At 34.4% G+C, this 27,867-nt stretch overlaps 2 protein-coding genes across 5 annotated transcripts in view; both read left to right on the forward strand.

Moving 5' to 3' along the window:
* The window catches only part of LOC144974919 (molybdate-anion transporter-like), a 56,909-nt gene extending 30,501 nt beyond the window's left edge, over window positions 1-26,408 (forward strand). For 3 of the 4 annotated variants that reach the window (XM_078918430.1, XM_078918431.1, XM_078918429.1), the window contains 9 exons: window positions 1,098-1,205; window positions 3,917-4,035; window positions 4,560-4,696; window positions 5,347-5,593; window positions 6,948-7,002; window positions 7,845-7,947; window positions 14,354-14,421; window positions 16,041-16,120; window positions 23,390-26,408. In XM_078918430.1, coding sequence (XP_078774556.1) covers window positions 1,098-1,205; window positions 3,917-4,035; window positions 4,560-4,696; window positions 5,347-5,593; window positions 6,948-7,002; window positions 7,845-7,947; window positions 14,354-14,421; window positions 16,041-16,120; window positions 23,390-23,507 — 1,035 coding nt within the window. In that variant the 3' untranslated portion in view covers window positions 23,508-26,408. Of the gene's footprint in view, window positions 1-1,097; window positions 1,206-3,916; window positions 4,036-4,559; window positions 4,697-5,346; window positions 5,594-6,947; window positions 7,003-7,844; window positions 7,948-14,353; window positions 14,422-16,040; window positions 16,121-18,988; window positions 19,026-23,389 lie in introns of all 4 variants that reach the window. The other variant, XM_078918432.1, reaches the window with a different exon arrangement.
* LOC144975542 (uncharacterized) lies at window positions 8,635-10,470 on the forward strand. Its single transcript, XM_078919703.1, has 2 exons — window positions 8,635-8,765; window positions 9,913-10,470. The coding sequence occupies exon 2, from the start codon at window positions 9,919-9,921 to the stop codon at window positions 10,468-10,470; it is 552 nt and encodes a 183-aa protein (XP_078775829.1). The 5' UTR covers window positions 8,635-8,765; window positions 9,913-9,918.
* Window positions 26,409-27,867: the final 1,459 nt, after the last annotated feature.

Genomic DNA, 27,867 nt, shown 5'->3' on the forward strand with positions numbered 1-27,867 from the left:
TTGTCAAGGCTAAGCGACACTTTGTAGAATTGAAGTGTCTGAACACATCCCAGTGTATTTTCACACAGCCTTTGTGAAATTATTTTTTCACTTTCCAAACCTGTCGTGGTCCCAATGGTAGCCAATTTTAACTGAGCCGCTGAGCGATAAATTTCACTGTTTCGTCTAAGCCAAACTTGACCACATTTATCTGGCGGGAAGTAAAAGAATGAAAAAAGTAAAATGCGAAAGCCGGAAGTGCGTTATGAAGACACCTTCAAATCGAAAGTTAGGGATTGTTATAGTACATCTCGATTGCCTCACATTGTAAACAAACTGGTTGACCATTTCTAGTTTCTTCACTGATTGGGTACCTAATTATAAGGAACAATGGTAAGTAGCCTAATCAATTCCTGCTCAAATTAGTTTTCTGCCATTGTTTTGCTCAAGCGAGCTTGCTGTTTACTATTCATTCAGATTCTTTGGATTTTTCCGCTACGACGAATTACGAATAGTTTCAGTCACTTTTATAGAGCTCATTTACAGGTCTAATATGATAATATTTTTAATGCCAAGAGTTTACATTTGAAAATGTGTGAATGAGAGAGCAGTTCCAGATGAGCAGACAGAACAATGAAAAAAAAAAATTAAAAAAATCAGCCTTCCTCCCCAGTCAATTATTTTTCTTGTATTTTTATTTCTGCTTTGTCCAGCACAGCCATACACATCTTTTCAGATGTTTAATCCCCTGCTCCAATTTTATTTTTAACATAGTTATGTTTTGAATTATTATTTGAAAAGGAGGGATGGCTGTGGCAGTTTTAAAACAATGTCTTTATTATTCTCTTTTCCTTCACAATCGTGTCTATTGATCACTTAGCAATAAAGAAAAATGATTATAACAGCTTCAAAAATAGAACAAAATACCAAACATGGAACATTTCAGGCTCAAAACCATTCTTCAGCCAACAACAAAAAGCAAGTAAAACATAAATACATTACTTAAAAACCCAGATAGACGGCATAGTTAAAAGATAAGCATGTCCTTATTATTTTTTTTCTGCCATCTATCTGGGTTTTAAGACATGCATTTAGATAGATTTTCCTTTCTTCCCCAGCATTTTGGCAATTTCTGGATTCTGATGTTAGGACGTTTGCTAGGTGGGGCTGCTACATCTATGTTGTACTCGGCATTTGAGTCTTGGTTGGTCTATGAACATCATAAAGTAAGTCGGGCTGTTTAAAGATGGAGACAAAATTCATCTTCCTTGGAACTGGTTCCAATTAAGCAATGTTCTAATTAACCAGTTCTGCAGATTCACTCATTGAAATAAGCTTCCACCACTTCAAAGATTTTGTAATTGTAGCAGTTTTTGTAACAATGTAGAAATTGTTGCAAATATAATAAAAGTGATGCAGGCAGAGCTTTCTTTTAGTCTTAAGTTTTCCTCTCCATTTTTCATTAAATTCAACCTATGCACATTGGGATGACAGGATGACATATAAAACTACAGTGGAAACCATTTATAGCAGGCTCGGGTATATAATCCCTGTTTTTTACCTCTCTTTGTCTCTATTAAAAATTATCGGTTATAGCATGGCCTCACTTGAACCAAATCGGCTATAACAGGGACAATGCCTTTTCACAAAGAGTGAAACTCACCTCTTTGAACTTGCTGACCAGTCTCTCTAACCGATGATAACACGTACCTAGTATTAGTAGATACTATGTGTGACATGTGAAGAACATGCGAAATTGCGGCATCCATCCCTTTGATCTAAAAAAGTAGACAAGTCTATGTCATGTATGGTGAGAGGGCAAGAGAAGAACGCCCCCCCCCCCCCACCTCTCTCTCTCTCTCTCTCTCTCTCTCTCTCTAGTAGTAGTAGTAAGTAGTAGTAGTAGTAGTAGGATGTATTAGATCACTTGAAAAAGTCAATTATGTGCTTATTTCCCTTGTATTTCTGATGTAACAGGGATCGGCTATAACAGGACCTTTGCTCTGGTCCCACCATCCCTGTTATATCAGGTTTCCACTGTAACAGGTGACCATCTAACGACGGTACATTTATAATAAACTGTCATTAGCCCTAGACATTCAATATAAATCAAAGCCATATAAAAGTTATCCCACCTTGGTAAATAGATAGTTACACATTAAGCAGTTCAATTCAATGTGCCCATCAAAAGCAAACAGCCATTTCCATCACTGTCTGCAATCTTATTAATTATTCGTTAGCCTCCTTTACACTCGTTTTGTGAAGTCCAGCAAATAAGATAAAATGAAATTGGTTGTACGTATGGCAGTGTTGATTTTGAACCAATTATAAAACCATTATTATTGTTTTATAAGTTAAAAAAAAAAAAAAGAAATAAATGTTGAATGAAATAAAAAGTTGATAAAATTGGTTTGGTGAAGGTTTGATGAAACTTTGAATTCATTCCAGTCAACCAGCGTGTATTTCAGTTAGCGGGTAAAGCTAATGATAATAATGATAATTATACTACTACTACTACTACTACTACTACTACTACTACTACTACTACTACTACTACTACTACTACTACTACTACTACTACTACTACTACTGCTGCTGCTGCTGCTGTTGCTGCTGCTGCTGCTGCTACTACTACTACTACTACTACTACTACTACTACTACTACTACTACTACTACTACTACTACTACTACTACTACTACTACTACTACTACTACCACTACTACTACTACTACTACAACTACTACTACTACTACTAATAATAATAATAATAATAATAATAATGCTGATAATAATAATATTAATAATGATAATGATTATAGTAAAACAGTTGAATTGGAATGCTATTTAATTGGAACGATCTGTTCGTGTGTTTCCATTTTGTACTGGTGTGTTGCTTTTTTCTAACATCTGTGTATTGTGCTTTTAAATTTGTTAATTTATCATGTAAAACAAATTGAGATTGGTGAAGAATTTCAATCTTTAGGAATTTCTGATAGATATTTTAGTTTTACACTTTACGGAGAAAGACCAAAATATATATATTTTTTATGAATATATATATATATATATATATATATATATATATATATATATATATATATATATATATATATATATATATATATATATATATATATATATATATATATATATATATTACACCAAAACATGGTATCCTGTACAAATTTTATCATTAAAGACTTGTTTGTGAAAATTGTGCTGACAGTTTCGATATTTTCACGATATTTTCAAATACCACATCTGATTTTTGAAGATATAAAGTAAGAAAAACTGAATTAGTCATCAGAATCTGTTCTTGTTTCTCTGTTAAATTACACATCTCAACTATTCTCTTTGCACAGCCATTGACTTTAATATTTTTAAAATGTCTGATTGAATTAAAGCTTTCATGGCTTCGAACGTTTGGACATATATGGATGAAATAGTGTCAATTGCTCTAATATATATTTATTGCTTGATAATCCATAGATACCACTGTAAGGAGAGATTTGGAAGGACATTGAAAGTGTTAAGGTCGATAGATCAGGTCACTTGGATGATGACCTAGCAATAATTCTCCTAAAAAGGCACAAAGTTGAGTCCTCAGAGAAGACTCTTAACTCACATTCTTACAACACACTCAGGCACAAAATGAGTACCTGGATTTAAAACCTTTGTCCCGTTTGGAAAATAATAATTGTAAGAGCGCATTACAGGTGGCATGTTCTGTTGTGGGCTCCACACCCCTTGTAAAGGCCTGTGAACACATTGAGTGGATATTGCGCAGTATAAATACCAATGCTTTTATTTTGATTTTCATTATTTATTTATATTGACATTCAACAGTGCTTTTGATTTGTTAAGTCGTTGAGTCACCTCATCATGTTATTTTTATTAAATACTTAATTATCTGATTATTTTTTTACATCTTGCAGCGTGGATTTGACAATAACCTTCTTGGAAATATATTCAGCTTAGGGGTTCTGGGTAATTCAGTTGTCGCCATTTTAGCAGGTCTTGTGGCACAGAAGTTTGCAGATTCTTTTGGCTTTGTGTAGGTCGATTGTTCTCCACCATCATCTTTATATTCTTATTTATCATCATCTCCATCATCACCACCATCATCATCATCATCATCATCATTCTCATTATTTATATAAATAAGATTTTATCATTGTTCTGAATGATCACTACTTAGTGATAATTATTACAATGGTTTCTCTATATAAGTCCTATGTTGTTGGGAAATTTAAGAAAAGAGCATAATATAAGATAAAATACATAAAATGATACATTCTTCACTAATCCATCAGTTGTTGTGGAGTTTTAAAAAAACATTTATCACATTAGTACAACAAATTAAAACATAAGATAGGTGACACAATAATATAAATTTAAAAAATAAGATTATAAAATATTTTTTTTTGAAAATTATGTTTAATTAAAAAGTTTCCCTTCCCCTTGGAAAAAAATAAAAAGATGTTGTCTGTTGCTGTTAAACTGAAATAAGATTAATTGTTCTTGTTCTACCTCAGAAAATATAATTTTTGTTTTATCTTATTTCATGTCGAATTTCAGAGCCCCATTTGACGTATCCATGGTTGTTTTGCTTTCTATGGTAGTGGTCATCGTGGCAACATGGACGGAGAACTATGGAGACCAGAGCACTAATGTCTCTCATTCATTCCAAACTGCTCTCAAGACTATCAGGCAGGGTGAGTATCATCAAAGAAGATGAATTGGTGGTGATAAAAACCCAATACCTTCGTCTTGTGTAATAAAAAAAAAATGCCCAAAAGTTTATAGACATATGCATTTATTCCAATATTTATGTCTATTCTTCATTGTCTTACTAAGACTCTTAGCTTTTTAGTTTTACATCATGTGATTGAAACTGAAAAGGAAATAGTTAATTTGTGTCAGATGATACAGTGATGATGATAGTGAAAATGGTGGTAATGTTGGTTGTGATGGTGATAATGACTGGGTTATTTTCTTGAATAATAAATTACAATCAAATTCGAGAAAATATATGAATGAGGAATGTGAGCAAATGTCGGGAATTCCGAAATAAGATTTGGAGAGTTGGCATGATAGGCACAATATTTGCATTTCTTAAATCACAAGTCACCTATAGGAGTCGTTTTTGTATAAGAACTTTTAGGTTATCAGCCACTGCTTATGGCTAGGTACTCATCACACCTGAATCAAATGGAATAATACCTATAAAATTTCTTCTCAAGGAAACAAGAGTTTTGAGATCATTGCTCTTGCAGTCACTGACCATGCACAACATTGCTTTCTTTTGTTATGTAGTAGTGTGATGAAGTATAGTATGATAATAATTTTCACCTTAACATTTCAGATCCGAAGGTTCTCTGCCTAGGTTTAATCCAGTCTCTTTTTGAAGGTGCCATGTATTGTTTTGTCCTAGAGTGGACACCAACCCTGAGCGTTGTCTCAGAGCCAAAGCCTGATGGGTCAGGGGTTGTGACCACTCATATGGATATCCCTCATGGCCATATATTTGCTGCCTTCATGGTCTCCCTGATGATTGGATCATCTCTATTTAAATTGTTAGATAAATACACATCTGTTGAGTCATTTATGAGGTGGGTGCTTTTGACTTAAGATTTCTGTTACTGAAAGTCGAATACAATATAGCTTGCAATAGGGCAGAGAAGTTGTGACATCACACCTTCTACTCTTCCAGTTCCAAACTCCTTGGAAGTGTGTATGTAACCAATTCTTCTGGAGGAGGACTAATAATGAATAAATTACATATTGAATCATAAGGTGGCATATCTATTTTAGTAGCGGATGTATTGGCAAATTCTTAAGAGTACGTTACGGAAAAGAGTGAGGATGGATGATCTTTATCAACGACCAGCATATATTTAAACTAGAAAATAAGATTCAATCACTTTGAAACCAGAAGATCAAGTAAACAAAGTATGTATCCAGTGGTTTTACAATTCCTGTGGGATTGGAACCAGTTTTTAGACATCACACTTTTGTCCCTATCATTATAGGGTAAAAATCATTTGAATCCTGTTTTAAGTCTCTCACTCTCTCTCTCTCTCTCTCTCTCTCTCTCTCTCTCTCTCTCTCTCTCTCTCTCTCTCTTTCTCTCTCTCTCTCTCTCTCTCTCTCTCTCTCTCTCTCTCTCTCTCTCCCTCTCTCTCTCTCTCTCTCTCTCTCTCTCTATCTCTATCTATCTCTCTCTTCTATTGCACGCACTCACACACACACACACACACACACACACACACACACACACACATTTACACATTTTCACCTATTTTATTATGACAATCTAATATAAATATATATGGATTTTGTGTTTACTTCAAAAAGGCCAAAGGCCGAAACGTAGTTTGTTTATTCATGAGTCAGACTTACTCCCTTTATATTTATCTCCATTTTATTGGCTCATTTAGCCACCTGTAGTTATTCGTTTCAAAGACCCAACACATACTGCTGCTTGGATCAACTCTGAACCAGTTCTTTTTTTACATTGTCTTACTTTATCCAAAGAGTATTGCTGGTTCTGAAATACTCTAATTCTGTTATCTTTTACCTGCCATATGTTTTCGTCATTTTCCTTTTAGTAATGAGTTGCAAGTTCTGTTTAAAATCTAAGATGTTATAAGTTCCTTGCTCTTAAAGTGTCACTGAAAATATTGGAAAAATCATATTTTTAGCTTTAGTATATTAGAGCCATAATACATGTGGAGGCGGAATTTTACCCTTGTTTCTGTGCATTAAATGGACATCAGCAATTGCTTGTTACCTTTTCAATAGAATCCTAGCCTATTGCAAAGTGCTTTCCATCAATCTACCCAATAACAGCCTGTATACAGGGGAGTTGTCAACTACACACTTGGTTCATTCCAGCCTCTATGTTTTTTGGGTTTTTTTTGATGGGAAAAATAATGATATTTTTGTGCTATATTTTATTTGCAGAGTTATACTTTTAACAGCGGCCATCAGTCTGACTATTCCAATAATATATCAAGGAGTAAGTACAATGCATGCTGCGTTTTATATTTCTCACTTTGGATGAGTTTTTATTATATCTACTAGTTTGCTGATCTTTTACTACTTAACAAATATTTTTGGAATGAACCATGTTAGAACTGCAAATGAAAAAAAAGAGGACAGCGTGAACACATATTTGATATAAGATAAAGCTATGGCAGCACGAAAAAATTCAGTATATCTCCATATTACATTCTTTTTTAATCTAAAGAGTATCACCAATTAATTTTCTCATACAAATAAATTAAAATGGTAAAGAGTACTTTTAATTTTATGATATTTTAAAGTCATCAGTTTTATTTTAAAACGCACAAACATCTCTGTATGAGATTTCGTAGAGGATGGAGTCATGTAAATATATGCATACATATCCTTCCTCTTCATTAATTTTAGCGTAAGGGAGTTCATTTTTTTGTGTGGATGAAATTTCATCTTCTAAATATTTTTTTCTCCCTTTGAAGTATTTTTTTTGTGTGTGACTCCAAAAGATTTGTTAAAACTTGAAACGTTCCAAATCTTATAAACAATTCATACTTATCTTTAAAACTGAATTGTGATGAAATAATTGTTGAAGGTAATGATTAAAAAAAAAAAGAAAGAAAAACCTATTCATATTACTTCTTGAGAAAAAATCGTACATATTTATATGCACATGTATTTTTTTTACATTGAACACAAACAATGCTTTTAAGATATAAGTTTACTTGATCAATAATATGACATAAATATTATGTTCAAATTATGTTTGAAAATGGCAATGATGAGAATGTGAGCTTTTTTTCATCTACTCTAATTGTTATTATTTTGGCATTCATATTCCAGAACCAGCTATTCATTTTTATAGGATTCTTGGTATTTGAAACGTGTGTTGGCATCTTTTGGCCTTCCATGGGGACCATGCGAGGCAAATATGTAGCTGAGGAAAGTAAGTCGATCATTCCATTAGAACCTTTTGGAAATGGAGAGATTGGTGTCAGTGTTTTGTGTCTGTGGACAACGTTGCAGACTTTTAGCCTACAATTTTCTTTACTTTGACCAAATACATTTGTATAATTTGTCATTATTTCAGATCAGGAAAGTTAAGGGGGTACGCGCTGGTCGAGAGGACGGTTTTACTATGAATTCCACTAAAATTATCGAAAATGAGATTAGGGCACTTTCAGGTAATTCAACCTTTCTTTAACACACTGAAAACATTCAAAAGGCTAAATTTTTACAAAAAAGTGCTTTAAATAATTTTTTTGTGACGCAACTATCGTCTAAACGCAAAGTTTTTCCGTCATTTTCGTCAGAATCAACGTTCGATAGTCCTTAGTAACCCGCACTGAACCCCGGCTTATTTGGTATTAGCAGAAATGTCAGGGAAAGGGCATTTCCGTTCTTTCACATTCTTTCACGTATGTGTCACAGGTCGGCGGGGAAATCGAGAAATTCCAAGCCTATTTTCCTTTCTTTGATTGGCTGAAGAGACGTCTAGGAGTTATTTTTAGTAATTACCGTCATGGAAAATTTTAGCTCACATTCCAAGACCAATCGTAACCCGGTTTTCAGTCACGTGACATAACAACGGGTACATTTCCGGAGCATTCGACTACGTTTACTTACGCTTCGATTCGAACTGATTTTTGATCATTTCATGACAAACTTCACTCCATTTACTTATTTGCAAAGTTTTATCATCATTTTCCAAAGAACCAAGAATTGGTAGATAATCATTTCGACGCCTGGATACCGCTTTAGCCAGTAAGTATGTCTATTTATTTATTACTAGTGGAATCAGATTGACCGGTTACAGTCTCAAAGTGTGCATTCCATTCTAAAATGTAAACATTGACGATAGTAAAAGAGAATGCTGCTCGTAAATAATTCTAAAGGCTAATTTTTGTTTTAATTTTATTTTTAATACGATTATTAAGAACCATACTGTTTTCTTTGATTTACATTAGACTAGTGAAGATCATTGAGCTTGAATAAGGAGATAACTAAACGCCGATCTATAGTAGATCTTAGACAGACAGATAGACGTCGAAAGCTAACTTAGACTTGGATTACCATTGACGTCAGTGAGTTAGAACTTAGAGATTATCTAGATTGTGCTTATTTTTTTTTTATAACCATCATTCTACAAGAGTCTGTGTGTGTGTGTGGGGGGGGGGGGGGGTGCTTTCAATGCTCTGAGGTATGGTTCTCGTCTCTTGACCTAAAGGCGTTTCTTTCTTTCTGATCTATAGTTTCTGCCTTTTCACCTTTCAGTGTAGGGCCACTTTAAAGTGAAATTACTCTAGACCAAGGCATTAGCCAAGCAGGTGGTCAGCCCACTGTGACTTTTGTTACCTTATTGTGGTAGGAATTCATTTTGCCCAGAAAGCGGCCTTTCTGCCTGCTCTTTTAATTTCTTTAATGTTTTTTTTTTTCTTTGATCCAAAGCAATACCAGATCTGTGCTTAACTATGATTGGTAGCCAGAATTCTTATGTGTGGGTATCTTTTGTGCTTTTCAAGGCAAAACTTTGGGCTGATTCCAACACTGCTTAGCAGTAGGGGGTGCAATAAAAATGTTATAATAAAATTATTTTTTTAAAACCCCTTTATTCATCCCATAGTGGAAATTATTCTCCAGGGTCTATTCCAAGGGTAGATTGGAATAACCAAGGCGTCAACCGCAGTGCTGCGCCGCAAATTGAGCTAGGGCGAGATGGCTTGCTCAAGTCCACACAGCACAGAGGCTGGTGATCGAACTCGGTACCTTTCCGGTACGAAGCAAAGACCGTAACGCTGAGCTAAGCTAACCCCCGATTTATTTATTTTATATATATATATTTTTTTTTTTTTTGTTTTTTTTTTTTTTTGTTTAATTTATTATGGTATATTTTATTTATTTATTTTCACAGTTTGTCATGCCTAGAGCCAAGGTTTCCACCTTCAATGCTTCCATTAGCAGCATGAAAAGGAAGTCACGGAAAGATGTTTTGAAGAAGGCAAGGGATGCGAAGAAGCAGAGATTTTTTAATGAACCAGAGCCAGCATCCACATCTTCTGTGACATCTTCGCCCCACGCAGCGACTTCACCTTTATTTCCATCATATTTTTCTTCGCCGCAACCAACAGCTTCAGCTTCTGCTTCTTCATCATCAGCTCGTAAGTTGGATTTCTTTGCCTCTACGTCTGAGCCTGCATCTTCGTCTTCATTGGAATGTTCGACCATCGTGCAGCTGATTGTATTCCAGGATCTTGTTGATTGTCTTCTCTGCCCTTTTTGTTTCCAGTCTACGTTGGAGGTTTCACGTGATTCTTCTGTTGGTCTTGCCATTCGTCTACATTTGTCTTGTAAATCATGTTCAAAAGTTATATCGTCCTTTTATACATCTCGTAAAAAAGATAACTATTTGAAGTTAATCGTCGTGGAGTCGCTTCATCCTTGGCTAATGGAAGTGGACAGGCTGGCTTAGCCTCATTTTGCGGCATGATGGATATGCCTGTACTACATCATAAGACCTTTCTTCGCCACCAGAAGGCCATCCACCGCCAGTTCGCCATTATTCGTCTCGTCTCCGTTCTGAAGCTGTTGATGTTGTTCGTCGAGCGTATCCTGAGCAGGCAGGGCAACCAATTGTTGATGTTGATGTTTCGTATGATGGTAGTTGGCACACGAGGGGACATAAATCAATGTTAGGGATAGGATGTGTGATAGAGAACAGAACAGGACTTGTAGTGGACCATGAGGTTCTTTCTAAGTATTGCCATAAGTGTGTGACAGTAGGAGACAAGCTGAAGGGGGATAGTGATAGGTATGCAGAATTCTTGAGTGGCCATAAGGAGGAGTGTGATAGGAACCATGTAGGATCATCAGGTAGTATGGAACAGGTAGCGGCTGTGAATATGTGGAGTAGATCTGTAGAGCGGAATGGACTTAGATATAGAACAATGATTAGTGACGGGGACAGCAACACCATCAAGCAGCTAAACAATTCGGGACCGTATGAGGGGATGACAATTGAGAAGAGGGAGTGTGTAAATCATGTAGCGAAGAGACTAGGAACAGCATTGCGGAAGACTGTGGACAACAAGAAGAAGGTAAAGGTAACGTTAGGAGGGAATGGAAAAGGAAAATTGACAAAGGCAAAGATCGCCAGACTTCAGAAATATTACACGCGGGCCATTAGATCAAACAGTACTGTGGACGACATGCGACGCGCAATTTGGGCTTCTTTTATCACTGCACCTCAACCAATAAACAGCCACGCCATGAGTACTGCCCAGAAGGAATTGATTCTTGGTGCTTCTACATGAAAGCCAAGGCTAATGGTCTGCCAGCACCTGACCACGACAGACATATGACCACATTTATTCTACCGACTGTAGCAGAACACATCCATGACGTTTATGTTAGATTGACTGATGATGATTTGTTGGGGAGATGTTTATTTGGAATGACTCAGAATGTAAATGAAAGCATCCATGCTTTGATTTGGTCTAGGTGTCCAAAACATGTGTTTGTAGGGAGACAGCGTTTGGAAATTTCATGTGGGATTGGAGTAGGAGAATTCAACAAGGGAGCAAAGGCATCGCAGGATTTCATTTCGGCAATAGGACAGTGTGGGACGACATTTTGTGGAGCATGCGACTAAAAGGGACAATGTTAGGATAAAGAATGCAGACAGAGCAGGTGAATTTGTCTTTAAAAGGAAAAGGGAGATGAGGAGGTTAGCACAGACAAGGGAGGAAGAACGTTTACATCAACTGGAAGGCGGTGAGCAGTATGCTGCAGGCGGCTTCTGATTGCGGAGTCCCAGACGACACGTGACATTGGATGGATTACCTCAAACGGATAAGTACCATTTTTATAAATTCATAACTAATTGTATCTTTTTTCCACAGGAGAATGATTCTTGGGTCTAAAACAACACAGTTTAGGGGGTTCATGACACTATATTTTGTATAATCTACGAGAATGTTCGTTTTTTCCCATTTTCTCAAAATGTCATTTTCTTAGGGGGTGGGATAGCAGGGAACAAGATTTCTCAAAAACTGTCTATTCAATTTCTTTTTCCTTTCACACACTTGTGTGTTTATAGTGTGGCTACATTATGTCAGAGGCTTTTGGCAATATAAGCATTATTTTTTTAGATATGGGGGTCCAAAAAGGGTAAAAACTGCGAAAAAGGAAAAAATTTTCACAGTTTTACGGATTGAAGACTTCCGGATGCTATAAAATCTTTACTAGGATAAGAATAGAAAAATCCCTCTGACATAATGTAGAGCAGTATTAAAGACACCTACATAGCAAGTTTCAGTGAAATTGAATAGACACTTTTTGAGAAAAGTTGTTCCCAAAATCTGAAGTTTTCGGGGCGGGGTACCCCTAAAATGCCACCTCATACACACCGATAGTGGAAATTATTCCAAAAAGTCTTTAGAAATATGCTTGGACACACATAATACTGCAGAAAAAGCATTGAAAAGATCATTTTTGATAAAACTTAATAAAATTGTCCTTATTGTGACAGTACCCCCTTAATCTGTTCCATTGCCTTGTGGGTTTGTTTTTTGTTTGTTTTTTTTTTTTACACATATTTGATTATAAGATAAAGCTATGCAGCACGAAAAAATTCAGTAATCTCCATATTAATTCTTTTTTAATCTAAAGAGTATCACATTAATTTTCTCATACAAAAAATTAAAATGGGTAAAGAGACTTTTAATTTTTGATATTTTAAGTCATTCGTTTTTTTAAAACGCACAAAATCTCTGTATGAGATTTCGTAGAGGATGGAGTCATGTAATATAGGATACATACTTCTTTTCATTAATTTTAGCGTAAGGATCATTTTTGTGTGATGAAATTTCTCTTTAAATATTTTTTCTCCACTTTGAAGTTTATTTGTGTGTGACTCAAAGATTTGTTAAAACTGAACGTTCCAATTATAAACATTCATACTTATTTTAAATGAATGTGATGCAAATAATTGGTTGAAGGAATGATAAAAAAAAAAGAAAGAAAAACCTATTTCATATTATTCTTGAGAAAAATCGACATATTAATGCACGATGTATTTTTTTACATTGAAACACAAACAATGCTTTTGATATAAGTTTACTGATCAATAATATGACATAAATATTATGTTCAATTATGTTGAAAATGGCAATGATGAGAATGTGAGCTTTTTTTCATCTACTAATTGTTATTATTTGGCATTCAATCCAGAACCAGCTATTCATTTATGGATCTTGGTATTGAAATGTGTGCATCTTTGCCTTCCATGGGACCATGCGAGGCAAATATGTGCTGAGAAAGTAGTCGATCATTCCATTAAACTTTTGGAAATGAGAGATTGGTGCCAGTGTTGTGTCTGGACAAACGTTGAAAGACTTTAGCTACATTTTTTACTTTGACCAAATACATTTGTATAATTTGTCATTATTTCAGATCAGGAAAGTTAATCTGTTCCATTGCCTTGTGGGTTTGTTTTTTGTTTGTTTGTTTTTTTTTTCCCACAGGAGATCACGAATTAAATTAACAAGAAAGAATAAATATGAGAAGTAGAAAGAATGAAAATGACACAGAACAATTCATTGAATAATTGAGAATGATGGAATTATTTTGTGTACTGTATATATTTTACACAATTACGTTTTGGTGAAAATCGACACCATATTATGTCCAATAATCTCACCATGGGCTTAGAAATATGTTTGCCAGACAATTCGACCATATTTTATTAACTAGCACACATTGTGTACTTTTTAGCGTCAACTCTGTACATGCAAACATGTTATTTCATTGTATCACACTGTCAGTCAATGAATAACCTGGTTATCGAGTGAGTCCAGTTCAGCTGTTGTCCAGCATCTTTCCACACCACATATAATACTTGCAAAAAATTCAATGAAACTTTTAATTGTGATGCATGATATTGTGATATTTATTTCTACTTCTATTCTGACCATTTAGGTTTGAATTTTATTTATATATATATATATTTTTTTGTTTTTGGATAACAACAAGAGAAGCAATGAAGCAACTTGCTAGAGTGCCAATAATAGGGTCTGTTCAGTTAACAATGACATTACAGTAAATTAATTTATGAGGCAAGTGATAATTGGTATTTTGTTGTCCTCACAACTGAATTGAAGATATCTGTAGCCTTGTGTTATTTAAGATTATCTATCTTTATTCAGTAAGTATAAATTGCATCTCAGACTTCCTGTCATAATTACCCTAGTTTGTTTTCACCCACCCTTTCTTTTTCGTTGATAAGAATAAAGATATCTTTTTGATGTCACATGCCATTTTGTAATTGAGAATGTTATTTTTCTTCCATATTACAGCTCGTGCCACAACAATGAACATCTTCCGCATTCCGTTAAATATGATAGTTGTGGTCATTCTGTTACAGGTATGATATCCATATATTATATATTATTATTATAGCTACTTTGCTCCTTGTTCCTATTACAATATATACTCTGATAATATTTGATACCTGCCCTACTGATGATGATGATTATCACAGATCATGTTTAGAAAGTGACTCATGACCTTAATATGAACAACTGCGATCTAAAAATTAGCATACTAAAATCGCAGACAAAAATTCGGTAGCCCTGGGAGAGCATTTAGCATAATGAAAATCTTATAGTGGTATATTTATGTTTATGTTCCTGGATGTAATTATAGTAATAAAAAGTCTGTCTCATTCCGCGACACACTATTTTTCTGTGGTCGGAAAATTTTTATCTTGGATCCCTCATGATGATGTAGGGTTTATGTCCCTTTCCTGGAATAATATTACCAGGTTTTAGCTTAGCCCTTGCTGTGAAGCTTTGTTACAGGAGAGCCATTCGGGTGTATGGATATGTGACTTTTTTTTAAAGTCCATAATAGATGTTCAGTTATAAATCCTCTCATATCACTTAAGAAAGATGATAAAACCATGGAATTATAACAACAACAAAAAAAAAACAAAAAAACGTTTCACCTTTAAGAAAGAAAGAAAGAAAATTTAGACCATCGTAAATGTTTCTTTAAGGTAGCTCTTGAGAAATTAAGAATCATCAGGAAAATAACAAATATAATTAAAATGAAAGTGACCTTAACAGGAAAAGAGAAAAACAAAGTTGATTTTTTCAGTTTAAAGCAAACTCTACCCAGCTAGGATCTGTAATAAAAACTCAAATAAAAAGGAAGGTTATAATGTAGCCTTCATCCTAAGTAAACGCCATACCCAAAGTGTGTAAGTTTTTTTTTTTTTTTTTTTTTAAGGAGAGCACAAAGTACATTAATACTTAGTGCAGTTTGTTAGGCACAAGTTTAATTTTCAAACAAAGGCAGATACATCTGCTATACAGCCGGGGAAACAGCAATTAAGGTAAATCTCTGAAAAGACGTGGAAAAAATTGTGGGAAATGCCAAATTCCCAATTAGATTGTGGTGTTCGAGTCCAAAGCAATACTTCCACACCACAGTGATGCAAACAATATAAAGAAATGTTATTGATTGTGTATTCAAATTGTGGCAACAAGGTAGATTATTCAGATATGTATTATGAGGAGCTTTGAGTTTGAGATATACCTCCTTAATAGAGACTACCAGAGTGCTTTATTCTCAAAAGATGAGATGATCTTGCAAGTTAATAAAAGTCAGTCATATATCATCTCATGTTTTAAATCACCCTTTTGTTGGGATCTCATGCAGGTTTCTATGTGAGACATTGGGCGATCTCAGGCTGGTTACACATGTATAGATTGCTGATGACATCTACTTAAATTGTTTTTGTTTTTTTTCCCCTGTCAACTAAATCTCCTTTGTTTTCCTTTTTCTTGGATGTCCATGAACCGAATGATTTGTAGGCACTGATTAATCCCACATCCATATTTCCTGTTTGTTGGTCTAAGTATTTAATGCCTTGTGAAATTTTCCATACTAAATTAAGTTAGGTTAATACAATTTTTATGATGTTCCTTAAGAAGAAATTAAAAACAAAATTTTTTTTTTTATTCCTCTACATCCCATCAGCATTTGAGTAGAGACTCAATCTATATAGCCTGTGTTGTTTTCCTATTGGGAGCTGCTTTGTTCCAGCATTGGTTGTACCGGTGAGTTTTGTTTTCATTTTCATGTCATTTCTTATGCTGGGGTTCATGTAATGCTAGCGCATTACGTGTTGAATTTTTTTTTTTTTTTGCTTTCTTTCCTGAGATGGATGATTTTTTTTTAATTGTTTTTTTCTTTGTTTTTGATGCTTTTATAGTTTTATACTGCTTTAAGATGAATGGTGTCATGAGTTACAGAAAGGATTTTAAATTTCCCCTTTTTATAAAATAAAGAGAGTGACTCTCTGTGGAAAACTATTCGTAATGCACACTCACAAAGAACTAAATCAAACAATTTCAAGTAAAGGGAATTTTGATAAACTCCATAACAATTAAAATCACAATTTTGATTATATATAGTATCATAATTGCATTTTTCCATACTTAGGAGGAAAAAAAATTCCATGATAGTCATTATGATGGAGTGAAGAAGCATTATGTCCTTAATCAGTTCACCGCTGTTCTCTGGATCAGATGTTTTAAAATTTGATCAGAAAACTTGTTTAATATTTATCAATTTAAATGACTCTCATCTTGGCATAAACTCTCAAACCTAGGACTTTGCGAAGGCCCAGGTTAGGTACCCAGAATATAGATAAGAACTATTTTAGAGGAATAATAGAATCTTTTACTTCTCTACTTCCTGAAGACTGACTGATTTCGATATTGAAAATCCAAAAGAATAAGAAATATGATGGTACCTTCCTGTTAAGTCTGTTCCTTAGACATTAGACTCGTTAAGACATTATTGCTTGGATCCCAAAAGGGCAGCAATGATACAATTATTTTTTCAATGGACCCTCAATGTTCATAGGCAGGTGCAAAACATTAAATGCCAAGTGGCCGAATTTCAACTCACTAAAATCATTGAGAAGAAGACAGAGTGCTCTAAAAATCATTCCCTTCTACCTGTATTTCTATAAATCCATGCTCAACTTCCTGTCTATTTCAGCCTATGGCATGAGATGATAGCAGTTAGTTTGCATGAATAATGAATTATGTTGTTAGTCTTTGTACAAATGTCATGTTGCTTTTCTTTCCATACATAGCCATAAGGTTGTAATGACGCCGTAAATACTACCGATGAAATAAGCACTGATGATCAAAAATTTTAAAACGATAAAATCAATAAATGTAAATTAAGGATGTATACATTGCAAACAATTTTACTTTGCTGGTTTTTTTTGTTTTTTTGACATATTAGTCCTGTGAGAAAACCCAAGAAAGGGAATTATTTATTGTTAAAAGCACATGGTTTTTGTATTCATGTGCCATTAAGACCCCCAAAAATTCAATTTTTTGAGGGGGTATTTGAATTCAGATAATAAAACGTTGCTTATGTCTTAACATATTATTGTGTTGCATTCTCTCATTTAATTTTTGCTTGAAACTGCATGATTTCATTAGTAGTATGAATACATCTCCACACTGGAAGTCTCCAGCCAGTCTTTAAATTCATCACTGCAGTTGAGGACAGCCTCGAAACCTCCCACCAATCTCGTCACAGGGCAGTGTAAGATTATGTGGTCTGTTGTCTCTGGCATTCCCTGACAGTGGGGACAGTTGGCTGACACCCTCAGATCCCATCGATGCATGTTTTCAGTAGTCGGTTTGAAGCGACCCACAGTTTTTCGATTGCCATTCCTAAAGCCTGGCATAAATTCCGTTGGGTCTTTGAATACCCCACCTCCTTCAGGCATGGTATTTGTCCAATATTTCCTCCAGGCTTCCCCAATATCGAAGTTTTTCAGTTTTGAGTGGTAGAAAGGCTTTCTGGATTTGAGTCGTGATGTTCTGGGAGCTTCATTTATCTGGGTGGGGATCCTGACTTCCCATAGTGGGCAGGGAGGTACTTACAGTGTCTTCTATCCCCCTTTATCTATTTTCCAACTTGCTTTCTGTGTTGTCTTTGAATAAGATTACTTGGTTTTGTCCTGGCCCTGGCCGGATACCCTGGCTGAGAGGGAAACAGTTAAATATATAGTTAGTTTTGGGAGATGATATTTGTTTTCCTTGTAAATCATCTCTCTGTTATGTACTGTATTATTTTTGTTTACATGTTATATGTGATTTGTAAATATTTGAGTGTATTCCTCTCAGTGGGGACCGGTGCTTGTGTCTGGATGAGACTTTTAGGTGATCTCAAAGTACTTTGATAGTGTGCTCTTGGAATCTACATCCATTCCCTATTTGAACCAATTTCACTTTGTCTTACCTTTTCTTGGGTCGGGTATTCACATTTGGCCTTGGAAATCACTTCAACGTTGAGGGAGAGTATTCTAATTCTTGCACAAATTGCGATAGGAGGTAGAGGGTTAGTGTTAGTGTAGGAGTCTAGCTCACATATCCATCTGTTGAACTTCCTTCAGCAGACACGCGGTCCTTTTTATGCTGGGCGACGACCGAGCCAGTATGATGTTTTCTGTTCGTTTTCTTCATTGTGGAGATGTGGGTCCAGGAGAAGTCAGGCCTTATCTGGACACCGGGTTGGATCGTTCTTAGTCTGACATTTTACCATCAGCTGTTCCAGCACAATTGTATCGAGGCTGGCATCACCTTCAGGGTCATTAAGGTACTCAAGCTCCTCCACGACGACAACATGACCATTTTCCGCAAGAGATGATTTCATTTGTGACATATCATCAAAGTAAAGGCCCCTCTTCTTCTCTCTCTCTCTCTCTTTTTTTTTTTTCCGTTCTTTATTTGGTTGATATATTATAAGTATAAATTGAAAAGAAAAAAAAAAGAAAAAAGAAATACACAAAGATTGGAAAGAAAGCAAAAAAGTTAAAGCAGGCAATAAAAACGTGACAGTGAATTAATTACTAATTGATGCTCATAGTAAATGTGTCTTATATTTGAACTTTTCAGTCATATTAAGGCAGACAGTTTGAAAGAGTCAAGAATGGTAATTTTTTTTTTCTCCTCTGTTTCCAAATTCTTACTAATATAGGAGTTAGCAAACTTGTAGTTGCAATCTGCCTCTGTTGTTTACTTCCTATCAAGTATTTAGAAATCGTTTTAAAAATAGTAAAGATGACGATCTCTATCCATTATCTCCCCCTCTTCCCCCTCCCTCCGCGCCTTTAGCATGTTCCATTTTAAGGTAGTTTTATTTACTAAGAGACAGGGGAAATAGACCAAAATGGAGCATGGTGTATTGGATGGAAGATGCTAATTGGAAGTGATCAATTAAAACTGCAAAATAGTGCTTTTATGTCAAATCTCAGGCAACAATATATATTGTGTTTGGAACAAATCAACTATCTTGGTAGGGTCTTTGTAATAAAAAAACCAAAACCCCGAAACAAAGAAAGGCATAATAGAACAATCTGCCTTAACTTTGCAAAAAGTCGAACAACGGATTATTTTTTTTCAATGGACAGAAAATACTAATGTTAAATATGAAGATAAAATCATCTGTATCTTTAAATCTTTTCATTTCTTCGCTGTTTGCCTCTTTAACATTTTAATTTTAATTTTAAGTAATGTTGTTATTACCGTTGTAGTGTTTTTATTTTAAGCTGCTGTCTATAATACTGGCTAATACTGATTTTGCTTGATGCTTGTGGTGATGGTTTCTTATTGATATTGAATGCACACGATTTTATGATGCATTTTATACATCCAAAACTTACATTCGTTATCTAATTTTCACATTTATTTAATCATTATAACCCTTATGTATTCATTTTAAATATATTACTGTGATACTTCCTTCCCATTTTCATTAACATTGCTTTATGGGATGCTTTAATTAAATCTGGACCTACCATGCTGGATCAGACAAAGCCCGGATTACCAACTTCTGCGTCTTCCATTTCATTCATTCATTCTGTGTTTCATAATAATGGTTATTAATGGGAATTATTAATCAACCCCTTAAATCCTCCAACAATAATCAGTATACCAGCTCATCAGTATGGGTCAACAATCAATTAATCTAACTTTCTTCCATCCTCTGTAAAGTTTAAAAAAATAGTTTTGAGAGAAAACCCAAAAACAATTAGCCGAACGCTTCTCTTCGACTGTTGTTTTCAGTTTGGTAACCCGAGTCTCATTTGTCGATGTGCAAACTGAACTCTTGGTTGCTTCCTTACTTGAGTTGAACCAGCGAATCAGAATGTCTGTACAATTTTTAGCATCAACTAAGTTTGACTCCTTTCTTAGCCATTATACTTACTTACTTACCAGAGTTCTGTGTCCCAACAAAGCTCAAATGTCATGGAACGCCATTCTTCACGCTCAAGGGCCATTACCGAGCAGTTGGTTATCTTTTTGCCAGTTGTTGCCTCCACATTTCCTATTAAGGACTTTCTTGGTTTGCCCCGTGCCTTTCTGCCAGCTACTTTTCCCTCTATCACTGATTTTTGGATGGTGTTGTGTCTCCAAACGTGCTCATCCATTATGTAGTCGATATATTCTAATGATTGAAACTGCAGTTGTTACCAGAGAAGGACTTCTGTTTACATTTTTACTGTCAACTTTTAATTTTTGAATTCACCACTGATTCCTTGAAACCTTAAGTTCGTTTTCCTCCATTTCAAAATCCCTGATTAAATTATTCCAATGACCTAAAAGTTATTGAGAATGATGGAGAAACTAATTTTCGTTTTGAAAAAAGTTCACATTATTCGGGGGATTTTCCGGTATTTACAGGTCTGTTTAATTTTGTTAAAAATAGATTTTTGAAAAATCTGCTACCATCTTTTTATTACTAAATGACTCTTCAATGGAGTTTGTATAACTTTTTGTCGATGTGTCAATTAATAGCTTTTCCCATAGCCCATTTATTACCACACAAAATGAGAGGAAAGATGACTTACTTTTGTACAAAATATATCATTTTAAAAAAATAATAAATTAGAAAGATAGCGTATGAATACCATACATTTTATCAATCAGTTATCCATGGACTATAAATGATTTAAAACGATTCCATTAGAAAATCATGCAAATAGGTTACTTGAATAAAATTGCATTGCCATTTAAAAAAAGAAAAAAAAAGAAAATAGTCCTTCAGAGCCTGAGTTTATCCCAGTTTCTAAAGCATGAAGCAGAAAATAGCAATTGCTTACTATCCTTTGGATATAGATAATAATGTGAAATTGAATGTAAGCTTCAATTTAATTTTAAAAAACATATCAAATGAACGTTTTGGGTTTCCCCTTTATCAACAAAACAGGATGAATGAAACACCACAGATGAATGAGATAATGTGATAGTGGCGTAGTTAAGATGAATAAACAAAACATTGGTTGGCAGGAAATAGTATGCTCCTTTGTAAGGAAGCACGAATTAAAATAGAATACTAGATATTTCTAAAAGGTGTGCAATTAATTAAGTGAAAAGAGGGGAGGCGGGGAGGAACTGTGTAATGCAGTTTAGAAAGTGAAATATAAAAACTTGTAGACTGATGTAGTAGTAGTAGTAGCAGTAGTAGTAGTAGTAGTAGTAGTAGTAGTAGTAGTAGTAGTAGTAGTAGTAGTAGTAGTAGTAGTAGTAGTAGTAGTAGTAGGAGTAGTGGCAGTATTAGTAGTGGTAGTAGTTGTTGTAGTCAAAGTAGTAATGATACATATATAATAAAAGAAAATGATGATGGATGAAAAAGGTAGTATAATACTTAAATTAGGTCCCGTCTCGAGTTCATGCCATGAGGTGAAAGGGTGTTCAGTGTTGGTATCAATTCTGCTTCCCTATATTTTCTATGTTGTTTAGTGGTGTGACAGATCTAAAGGACGGCACATTATTTCACATTATTATCTATTTCTTCGAGCTTCGAGCAGCAACATTTACATTATCTTTTGGATAGAACACTAGTCTATTGCAAAGCACTTTGCACCGAGATTTTGAAACTATTAGAAAAACTATATCATTGTTATTGTGATTTTAAAGTTTGTGTACAAAGCTAAAAGAAAAGAAACACACATTTTGAACTAGATGAGTATCAAATGAATCACAAGGGTCACTGGAAATACCGTCAAAAGGGTGTAAAGTTGGCCATTTGAGAGCATATAATGTCAATTAATTATGATCCAAAAAGTTTGAATCCAACTGTTTCACTCATGAGGAGGATTTTTTTTTTTTTCTGAATTAGAGATATATACAGTGCTGTTGTCGTATGTATTAAAGCTTGACATACTGAGGCTCTGTGGCAAGAAATAATAAAATACTTTTATTTGATTAACGGCAAGGTATGTTCTTTAAATACATTGACTGACTCAGTCAGGCTATATTATTACAGTTTACTCACTCTATGTTTGCCTGATCCATTCTTAAGTTAAAACACTCAGTTTAGTTAAGATTTTTATTATTTGATTTTAAATAAGAATATGTAAAAAAAATTATTGGAGAAAAACAGAACTGCTCTGTCGTAAGGGAAATGTATGAATAACGTAGTGATCATATTGAAATAATCCATTTCTTGGATTACAATCATTACCAGGTTTTTAGGTAGAGTGGGATATTTAGCAAAGACATCTGGGATGGGAGGATTCAGAAACATTTAGGTGACACTTTACCAAAAGTATTATTTTGCCCAGTAAAGTCTGATTAAGATTTCCCAGATAAGTTTTAGCAGGGTAAGAATCGAAGAATTTTTGTTTTAAATCATTAAAAAAAATATGTGCATATGTGTGTTTGTGTGTGTGTGTGTGTGTGTGTGTGTGTGTGTGTGCATGTGTGATTGTGTGTGTGTTTTGTTTTGTTTTGTTTTATAAATTCTCTCAACTGGAGACTGACTACTTTTGTTAAGGCAATGCCCCCTCCCCCCACCCCACCTCTCTTCTATCTTCTTGACCATTTGAGAACCTGTCTTATAGAAAACTGTAATCATGACATGTAAACCTGTAGGGGTTATAAATAATTTTTCTTATGTAATACACTGGAAACACCACCATTGTCGCTCAATAACAATTAATCTAACAGATGTTAGTTCGTCCATGTGGCCAAGGATGTTTTAGTCTCTTGTAAAGTCTGTACGAATATCATTGTTAAATAAACTAACAAAACTTTTGATTTTATAGTAAACATTGAGACGCTTCTCTGTGAAAGAAACCATTCGCATCCAGTCACTTATTTCATGGTCAAATGGGTGTAGTTATGGGATTGATAAGAATAATGATAAAGTTTATTTATAGTGCACCTCATCTTGTAAGCAAAACAACTCTAGGCACATAAAATTCACAGGTTTAAAACGTTTTTATAATTTGACCTTTGATTAGCTAAAAATCACAGTGATCTCATATAAGATATATTTTTTGTCATCAACAGAATGTCTAGCATCCAGAGTCCTTCTAAGCATGATGTTGACCAAACACAAGCACTTCTCTTTGAGGAAAATACCCCAACAGAGAAACAACGTTTGGATGGAAATATGGAACTAGTCTGATTACGGCATGAAGGGAGAGGGGCTTGAATTGGTGATGATAAATAAAAAGAGAATTGGTAGGAGAAAGCAGGAAATAAATATTGTGATGTATGGGAGTCAAATCCAGGACTAAGCTGGTGTTGTAGCCTCTGGATGGTCAAGTTGATGCAAATTGAGTCATAAATGGATGAATCAGTCACAATGCATTTGACATCGATTGGCTGATATATTTATTTTCTTTGTTTTCTACTGGCACTTCTTTACTTTCTGTATTTTAAAAATCTCCTTCCTCTTTCCCCTTCTTCTTTCCCCATATTTAAAAAAAAGAAAATTAAATCAAATTTTTAGCTATAAAGCTTTTTTTTTTATGAATTAACTATGTTTAACACTGTGACTTAAACTTGTATATGGGTATTGACCATTGCACTGAATATATGAATATAAAGTTCATATATACTCATTCTCAAAAATAAGTGACCACCTTGAACAATATATAGTGAAACAAAGATAATGTTAAGAAACTTACTTGAAATAATATTTAATATGCTTCCAATAGAATGAAGTAACAAGAACATTTTTTTTTGTCAAAAACCCACGGAATGTTTCATTAAAACAAAAAGTTGCAGGAATAATATCCTTTTTTGTCCCTTTTGTGCGGCTATGTGGTCTAGTGGTATGGCACTCGCTTTCGGATCGGAAGGTCCTGGGTTCGAGCCTCACTCGGCGCATAGTTGAGTCCTTGGAAAAGGCTCTTTACTCACATTCTCTCACCGTACTCAGGTGTAAAATGAGTACCTGGCCGTTAACAGCATTGTCTTTGTCCGAAAAAATGTAATATCGCCTGACAGGTGTCATGTCCCGTCCTACATGTTAAATGTTGCTGTTGACCAGGGACCCCTTGTAAAGCGCTTTGAGCACATTTTAGTGGATATTGCGCGATATAAAAAAAAAAGTTCAAGCTCAGCTCAACAGTTGTTGATGACTACAACACATCTGGGTCTCATTGAAAGTGCTGTACATATTACAGATTTTCTGTTTGAGGGATGTCTTTCCAAATCTTGAGAAGGTCTAGCAAGTTGGGTTTCAAAGTTGTGGTCTTGGTGCCTAAAATTCTATTTTCTTTTTTTTTTCAACCCCCAACAAAATACTATTTGCAACTATTTCATACGCATGCTCTGAAGAGAGGCAGACATGCACAAATGAAATGTCTTCCCTTTTAGACATTGTGTGTGGAAAGGACTGGTGGTTCTGAAAAGTTGAAACAGTGAAAACAAGTGATTTTTTTTCATGTACACCCTGAACGGGGACCTTACTGATATTATAGCTGTGATTAGATATTCACTCCAAAACGATTCTAGTGATTGCTATGGGGCTGTGTAATCTTAACTATAAAAATTGGGGCTTAATTTGGATAGAGAATATATTTTCATGTTATATATCAAATACAAAAATTCAAGTTGTCAGTTTGTCTTTTATTATTTTGTTATTTTTTTTTTTTTTAAAGAATTGTGTAACGCACCTTACATGTCACAGACATGGGCGTTAAATATACCCAATGTAGATGGTGAAAACTGCGATTACCATTGCACGTTTTCTTATTAAAAGAATTAACAACCGTGAACACTCCTGCTCGTTTAATTCTACATGCCCAACAATTGCCTATTCCAACTGTCCAATGCCTTTGGAGGTGTAGATTATAAGAAAATGGTCTAAGTAAAGAGTTATCTCTCACCGCCTCTCAAATTCTTTTTATGTACATTTTTAAAACTTTTTAGTCAATCAGTCAGTCAAATGATTCTCATTCTGAATTGGATCAGTTTTGTTTAAATTTAGCAACTTTAATATGATATTATTTTGAAATACTTTGTTTCAACTGTGTTTCTCCACATCGTTGTTTTGAAATAGAAAATTGCTCAAGTCTCTTATTTAAGTTGTATCAGTCTGTCCTTTGTTATGCACAGTATTTTTGGACGAAAATTTCCAAAGTTTCCATGCTGACTTGATTTGGAAGAGAGTTCTGGTGACCATGATCAATGAACTATATAAAAACAATAGTGTTCTTAGAAACAATCAGAATTATGCACCAGTTCCTCTCAACAATTTATGCATGAACTTTGATATAATGAGGTCTGTTAGCTAGATTCTCTTTTTTATTGGGATAAGCGAACTGTTTCATTCTGATTACAAGAGATTTTAATAAATTTGTTGATTTAGTAAGTCTCGAAATATGAAAATTACTTCTCCACATAATGTTTTTAGTTGAGTGATTCTACATTTTTGTTTCACTGTTTGATTTAGAAGATGTCCATGATTTAGTAATGCTTTTATTTGAGTGTCTGACCTCCCATAGTGGGCAGGAAGCTACATGCTGTGTCTTCTATCCCCCCATACCCGTTTTCCAATTGTTTCCTGTCATTGTCTTGGAATGAGATTACTTAGTTTTGTCCTGATCCTTGCCGAAGTTCCTTGGCTGGGAGGGATATAGTAGTCGAATGTATAGTTATAGTTTTGGGAGATGATATTTTTTTCCTTGTAAATCATCTCTCTGTTATGCATTGTATTATTTTTAGTTTACATATTATATTTTATGAGTGGTAAACATTTGAGTGTATTCCTCTTAGTTAGGACCTGTGCTTGTGTCTTGAGACTTTTAGGTGATCTCAAACTAAGTACTTTGACGGTGTGCTCTTGGAATCTATATCTGTTCCCTATTTGAACTAATTCCCCTTTGTCTTACCTTTTCTTTTGTGCTTTAATTGTAATTCTAGAACTTTTTACTATCCCATTTTCTTCCTTTTTACTGGCGCTGATATGACCCTAGTGTGTTGCAAGTGCCGTAAAACCCTTAAAAACAAACAAACATTATTTGAGTGTATAGCTCATTAATAATATGACCTATTATTGTGATTAAAAAAAAATAAATATATGATTTCTACAATGCAAGTATAATGAATTGACCATATTAAACTTTTGTTTTAACTGTTGTTTTAAGTTCATTTATTGGCAGCATAACATCGTTTTAACAATTGAGTTAATCAATAAACTTTTGAGGAAAAGTAATGTTGGATGAATAGATTTATAATTGTAAAGATTATTTATTGATTTAGAATTCCTAACACGATTTCCAATTTTCAATTGCTACTGCAAAATTAATCTAGATTATGTTCGACAATCTGGCTGCGTTGTTTTACAGCAAATCGTTTACTAATAATTAACTTGTGTTGATTTATATAACAATTTAAGCGCCTAAGTTAATTCAAATTAAGCTTTATATTTGCGTTTTGCTTTTCTCTTTAAAAAACGAAAACAAAAGGAAAGAAAGGAACAGCATTAAAAAAAAAAAAAAACAAAAGCAAAAAGAAAACAAAGAAATCAAAGACAACTTGTATTTCATATTATAGCTTATGATGACCCTTGACTTGTCAAAGAGATAAATCTTGATTTTATGATTTCAGGATACTAAGGTATGTGATTATTTATCAGGTCAGGCATCGTTTTAGCCTTCTGATAAAAAATTTTAATATTTATTTCAATTTTTTATCTCGTAAAAACTTTTTAAACAGATGTCGTGCCATCTACAGCAGATTTGATATAATTATAATGAAGTAATTTTCCTATGGTCTACCATATCAGTTTCAAATTAACATGGGTGCAAGAGTGCCTGCTACAGCCGGCCTGCCGGCTGATTGGATTACCGAAAAAAACGTCGCCGGCTTTTGCGATTGGATTTGATTGATTTTTGTTTTATTTCTGTTTTTGTATATTTTAAAATTGTGCAACTTGTGACAAGAAACTTAACACATTACTGCATTATAACCTTTGGATTAAACATACAACAATTGTGGACTACTATTATGAAGACTAGATGCTGAGAACAAGACTTAAAATGACGAGGTAATCTTGCAGGCTTTTTCAGATTATATGTCTGGTCATAAGTAGACTTGCAGGCTTTTTGAGGTCCAGTTGCTTGCACCTACGAATTAAATCATTTAATTTATTATTGACATTATGCTCTTCTGGGTTGGGTTTCTTTACCTCCCTTAGTGGGTAGGGAGGCACTTACTGTGTTTTCTATCCCCCTATATCTGTTTTCCAATATGCTTACTGAGGTAGACCTGTAAATTCTCAGTCAATTAACTGAAATCAGTCAATTCGTCAAATTCAAATATTTTAAAAAAGGGAAAAAAGAATTGAATAAAGAAAGAATTCATGAGTCATAGTCGAATGACTAAAGTTAATTAGGAATGTTCCACAGCGCTACGCATAGCTCATGGGCCGTTTATATTTATATTAACAATGGATATATTGCCAAGAATCTCGCCACGAATCATTAGAAAAGCACATTCTGCAGACAAGGGTAGACGGCAAGAGAGGAAGAGGT

Source organism: Berghia stephanieae, chromosome 6, assembly GCF_034508935.2.
Source record: "Berghia stephanieae isolate SIO BIC M18660-M18661 chromosome 6, UCSD_Bste_1.3, whole genome shotgun sequence".
Classification (NCBI taxonomy): Eukaryota; Metazoa; Mollusca; class Gastropoda; order Nudibranchia; family Aeolidiidae; genus Berghia; species Berghia stephanieae.

Bases quoted from the DNA above. Each gene is read 5' to 3' on its own strand.
- LOC144975542 (XM_078919703.1), top strand. From the start codon at position 9,919: ATGCCTAGAGCCAAGGTTTCCACCTTCAATGCTTCCATTAGCAGCATG.